Source organism: Nicotiana tabacum, chromosome 24 (genome assembly GCF_000715075.1).
Source record: "Nicotiana tabacum cultivar K326 chromosome 24, ASM71507v2, whole genome shotgun sequence".
Classification (NCBI taxonomy): domain Eukaryota; kingdom Viridiplantae; phylum Streptophyta; class Magnoliopsida; order Solanales; family Solanaceae; genus Nicotiana; species Nicotiana tabacum.
This window is the reverse complement of record NC_134103.1, coordinates 39,112,181-39,117,158: the sequence shown is the minus strand read 5'-3', so window position 1 is coordinate 39,117,158 and position 4,978 is coordinate 39,112,181. Positions and strand designations below refer to the sequence as shown.

At 35.6% G+C, this 4,978-nt stretch overlaps 1 protein-coding gene across 2 annotated transcripts; it reads right to left on the bottom strand.

Moving 5' to 3' along the window:
- Window positions 1-465: 465 nt before the first annotated feature.
- LOC107776338 (ATP-citrate synthase alpha chain protein 2) lies at window positions 466-4,730 on the bottom strand. 2 transcript variants are annotated; one of them, XM_016596223.2, is made up of 14 exons: window positions 4,479-4,684; window positions 4,242-4,348; window positions 2,940-3,116; window positions 2,665-2,826; window positions 2,481-2,561; window positions 2,323-2,374; window positions 2,124-2,238; window positions 1,936-2,017; window positions 1,499-1,594; window positions 1,308-1,409; window positions 1,028-1,144; window positions 833-949; window positions 606-713; window positions 466-513 (listed from the first exon to the last, which is right to left on the bottom strand). In XM_016596223.2, the coding sequence occupies exons 2-13, from the start codon at window positions 4,338-4,340 to the stop codon at window positions 642-644; spliced, it is 1,272 nt and encodes a 423-aa protein (XP_016451709.1). In that variant the 5' UTR covers window positions 4,341-4,348; window positions 4,479-4,684; the 3' UTR covers window positions 466-513; window positions 606-641. The 2 variants fall into 2 exon arrangements, with proteins under 2 accessions (XP_016451709.1, XP_016451708.1); XM_016596222.2 differs by having other exon boundaries at window positions 466-713; window positions 4,479-4,730.
- Between the last annotated feature and the right edge of the window lie 248 nt (window positions 4,731-4,978).

The following is a 4,978-nucleotide window of genomic DNA, read 5'->3' as shown; positions in this document are numbered from 1 at the left end:
TGTGATTCTTAGAGAAAAAGAACCTTATTTATTTGAGTTTTCAATTTTTATATGTGCTTGGCTAGCTTTGATAAATCTATAATTAATGACTAGAGGTTGGAAAATTACAACTTATTTGGGACATTTATGTAAGATTCCCTTTCTTTTTTGAGGCGTGAATAGAGGGAGACATATTAAGCATAATAAGTTAATTAGTGGCCCTGAACTAATTTCAGTAGCTTAATGGGATGATTTAAGAGAGAAAGAAGTCCAAAGCAACTCCACGTTAGTGTTATAAAACGAGTTTAATAAAGTTTGACTCTGATACTATGTGAAAGAATCTAAGCACTAAAACAAAACCTTTAGGCAATAGTATAACATTGAGATGTTTCCTTTCTAATTTAAAGAAGGATAGAAGTTCAGTGCACTCTGCTCACAAGATGTAGTACAAGGATTCTTGAACCAAGGATTTTGATGGACTTCATGTTGAGATTGGAAAACTGAATTCATTACTGGAGATCATTGTTCATGGCCCTATAAATTTGAAATTTCAAAGATACAAATCAAATTACTTATATGTGGCATACAACAAGACACTACTAATACATAGCAAAAAAAAAGACAACCAAAACAGTTCAGCTTGGAGAATGAGGTTGGTTGATTTATGCAGCTGCAGTGATGCACTCAATTGCCTGTTTGCATATGCCAGTCATGGTTGCCTCAGGTCCATAGACCTGCAACAAAAATTGGAGCAAGCAAAAGTTAACAACAATCGGTAAGTTACAGCATAACAATCGTTTGATGCTAGCAGGAAACTAGTCATTTTAGATTACTAGTTGAAACTAATACGTACCTCAATTGGGATGCCAATTTCCTCGCCAAGAGACCTCATTTTTGCAAGACCTTTTTGGTAGTTTGGACCTCCTCTTCTAACATAGATTTGCATTCTTGCAGCCTTAAGTTTTGATTCCTGTCATAAGAAATGTTGAGTAAGCAAATCTGAATATCAGAGCAAGTCATTTAACAACAGCCAATTGTGTTATCATACCTTCTCCTTCAGAGCTCGAATAATACCACTAAATGTAGCAGCAACATCAGTGAAGTTGGCTATCCCACCACCAATAACGAGGGCTCTCTTACGGCCATCAGGATTTGCAGTGGCACACTGTAATATGAGATTAGGGTCAGTATCTTTCTCCCAATAAGGTGAAATTTTCCTTTCAGGGTGCATAAACGGAAAATGTGGCATAATGTAAACTCATAAATGATTTTTTTGTAAGATATTAGTTGTGTCAGAAACATAGTTTATGTAACTAGTTTATCCTTACATCAATTACAACTCTGGCATACTGCAAGACCTCTTCTTCATTGGGAGCACCACTGTATTCTGCGTAGTTCCCAAGTTCAGAAGCATATCCAAGATCGCCTACCTGTTAAAGTAACATAGCATGTTTAGACAAGAGAATAGATAATCAAAGAAGATATGAGGGCATAGCATTTTCCAATAGAAGTGTAGTACAGTATCTGCATAGATGACACTAGCTCCTCCACCAGCAACCATAGTCCAAATTCGCCCCTTGGGGTTCAAGACTGTGAACTTCAAAGATGCACTTGTCTGCGATAACGACTTGAACGCTTTAGCATGTATGTAGTTACAGATATTTTGCAATATAAAGCTGGAGAACAATTTTGCCTCGCAATTCTCATAGTCCTCAAGATTTCCATTTAAAGAACATGTACGAAACACTTTTTGTTTTGTTTTTTATTTTAAGTTTTTGAAATGCGTAACCACCAGAAGTTGGTTAATTTGTTTTATCTCTTTGGCATGCAATCTCTTTATTTCATTTTTTCCTTCCCCATTACCACCAGCCAAAGAATGGGAGTTGGAGGCTGACAGTTAGGAGTTTTCAATTTCTCAATAACTCTATTAAGTAATACAATACCATCAAGATATACCTTTTCATCAAGCCCGTGAATAAATCTCTCTGTAGCACTCATAACCCTTCCAAATGGCAATGGAAATTCAATATTTCCCCACCTGTAGGATAGTAGATATGCGAATTACTAAAAATTGACTAACTTTTAGCCATTAAAATTTAGGTAGAGTATATAGAGTGTATCAGTGAATGAAGACAGTAGATTACTTTTTGAAGTTCTTGAAAGCAGCAGTGTCATCAAGTTCACCCCTCATATCTAGAGGATAAGGCTTCCCTTCGACCAATGCGAAGGGATTCATCTCTAGGAAAGTAAAGTCCAGATCTGATAGACAGACATGTCGAGAGGATTACACAAAAATTCAAAAAGTTGTGAAGATCTAGCAATGACTAAGTTTTTTGTAGATACCTTGAAATAGAGTGTAAACCACTTTGAGGAAATCCTCAATGATGCCCTTAATCTGTAACATACAAGTAAATTCCAGATCAAATTTGAGATCTAAATTGGATAAATTATTAAAACAAATGGACAGAGTATTCTAGCATTACTGATTTTCTTCTTTTTACCTCCAATGGTAGTGTCGCGACAAGTGGAGCACATATTTCTGAAGTAAAAGAAGTTCCTGTGGGCACGAAAATAGTCTTAACCTGGATACAAGGATTATATGTTAGATTGAGATATGCATGAAAAGGGCTTTGGACTTAACTAACCTACTGTTAACTTGTAACAATACAGTAACTTTTCACATACCTTGTCCCAGTTTTCTTCAATGTCAATTCCTCCACATTCAGAAAAGCTTACGCTGCAACCAAGCCTGTCCGAGACAACATTAAGATAAAACTCTTCATTGTGGGGGATGAATGGCTCGACAATGAAGGTTGTGATGGGTCCTTTGCATCCGCCCATCTCCACCTGTTAATGTAAAACTAAATGTGAGCAATACATCTATATGCTAATAGTCTATATAAAGCATTGCACTTGGTTCTTTTGACAAAAGAGACAAGGTCAGCGAATATCTGAATTACCTCTTTGCCGAGGCGCTCCTTCACAAAAGTAGCAACTTGAGCAAGATCAAGATTCAAGGCAACTAGCCCACTCTTTCCACGCTTCCCAAATAACATATCGGGCTTTACAACCAACTTTGACGAGTTGAGCCAAGGCTCTTTCTCTGCTAGCTCATTGAAATCAGTAGACTCTGTCACCTAAGCCATAGAAAAGGAAAAAAACCATCATATAGTGGCAAATCGAGACTGATTTGAATCCTGCTTATAAAGCTCATAAAACTAGTCAACTATACCGTTCATAATTTTCACAAGAAACATGAAATTTGGTTTTTCCAGTCTCCCTCCAAGAAAAAAGGAAAAGCTTTTGGCTTTCCTCCCTGTACTCCCACCACACTCATAGAAAATTAATATACAAGTCAGTCTCTGAATTAAATAGTCAGAATCTGTGTTGCTCGGATCCTTCAAAAGTGTCGTTGGGTGTGTGTCGGATCCTCCCAATCTGAGCAAAGTCTTTGCACTATCAAAGACTTTCGGAACAGACATCAGTGGTAGAGATGCAGTAACTAACAGCTCCATAGAATGAAATAGTTAGGAAAGATTTATTTTCTTGTTCTCTTCAGTTATTAGTTACTTAGTCAATTATTAACTTGAGACTAAAGGATGTTAGGATTATCAAGTGGCTGCTCTCAGATAAGGTGGTCCCCAAAATTTTAAACTTGTAATTTCAAAAATATTAGGCACTCTCTTTAAGCTTAAGCATTGCACCTAACCTGCCAATTCTACCCTACTGGAAAAAACTAGGACCATCATTTAACTCAAATTTAATCAGAGTCAAAATCTGTATCCTCAAATGTAGTATCTGGACAAATTTTGCTTAAAATTAGACTTTGCTACCACTACTGGAAATGACACAATAAGAAAATAAAAAGAAAAGTGAATCACATATTCTCAATGAGATTCAAATTCTGCACCCTTAGGGGTCATTTGGTTGGGAAACAAGTAATCCCATAATTAATTATTCCGGAATTAGTTATCCTGAGATTAATTATCCCTTATCCCTCAAACCAAAGCTCTTAGTGTAGCATGTTGATTCAAGTAGGTGGCCTAATTTTTATACAAAATGCTACCTAAATCTTTCCTACATTTTGGTATCAAGCAAAAGCAATTCTGGTGGCCAAATCTTAATACAAACAAAAAGAAATAACATTCTTCCCCGTTGTATCTTAACATTTCAAAGATTTGAAATCAAGAATCATCCAAATTAAGCTAAACACTAAGGATTTACTCCAAATTCAAAAATTAACAAAAATATTTTAAACTAACCTGTGCAGACTTAATGGCCAAATCATAACCTCCAAGCCTCTTAAAATGCTCTTTCAACAATCTCTTTGAATCATACTCTCTGATCTTCTTACGGGCCATTTTTTAACCTGTTTTCATACAAAACAAGAAGAAAATTAAAACCCATCAACAGATCCAAAAACCCAGATGAAATCATCAAGAATTTCATTCACAGATCAATGATAATGGCAAAAATGCAAAAAAGGTTGAGATCTTTACCGTTAAAAAAGAGGACACAGAAAAAACTGATTCAATGAATCTTGAGCTGAATGTATCAGACAAAGTTGTAAGACATACACTAACAATCTTGGGGGAACTCTAGTACCTCTATTTATAGTTCAACCGTTGCTATTAAAATATGGGAAAAATTGGAACATTAAGAAAAAAATAAAATTTTAGAAAAGAAATGTAGAGAAAAAAGGATCATTTGTTAGCGGGAAGTAGTTGGTTGTAAGCTTATGGACAGTACATGAAGCACAGGCAAAGTACCTGCCCACCTATGTGGACCAACCGGTAAAACAAGTTAGGCTTATTGTTGGCTTTAGCCACCCCCTACCCCTAGAGTATAAAATAAGTTACTGTATATTTTTTTAGCGTTCGTTTGTTTATCTGAATTAGGATACTAATTCTGGTATTAAATTTAAAATTATATTTATTCACCATTTGGTTATTGATATAGCTAATATGAGTATAAATTTAATACTAAAATGTGGTATTAT

Coding starts and splice junctions, on each gene's coding strand:
- LOC107776338 (XM_016596222.2), bottom strand. CDS start 4,340: ATGGCCCGTAAGAAGATCAGAGAGTATGATTCAAAGAGATTGTTGAAA. Junction 2,827..2,939: donor AGGAGCGCCTCGGCAAAGAG/GTAATTCAGATA, acceptor TTACATTAACAG/GTGGAGATGGGCGGATGCAA. Junction 1,595..1,935: donor TTCACGGGCTTGATGAAAAG/GTATATCTTGAT, acceptor TCGTTATCGCAG/ACAAGTGCATCTTTGAAGTT.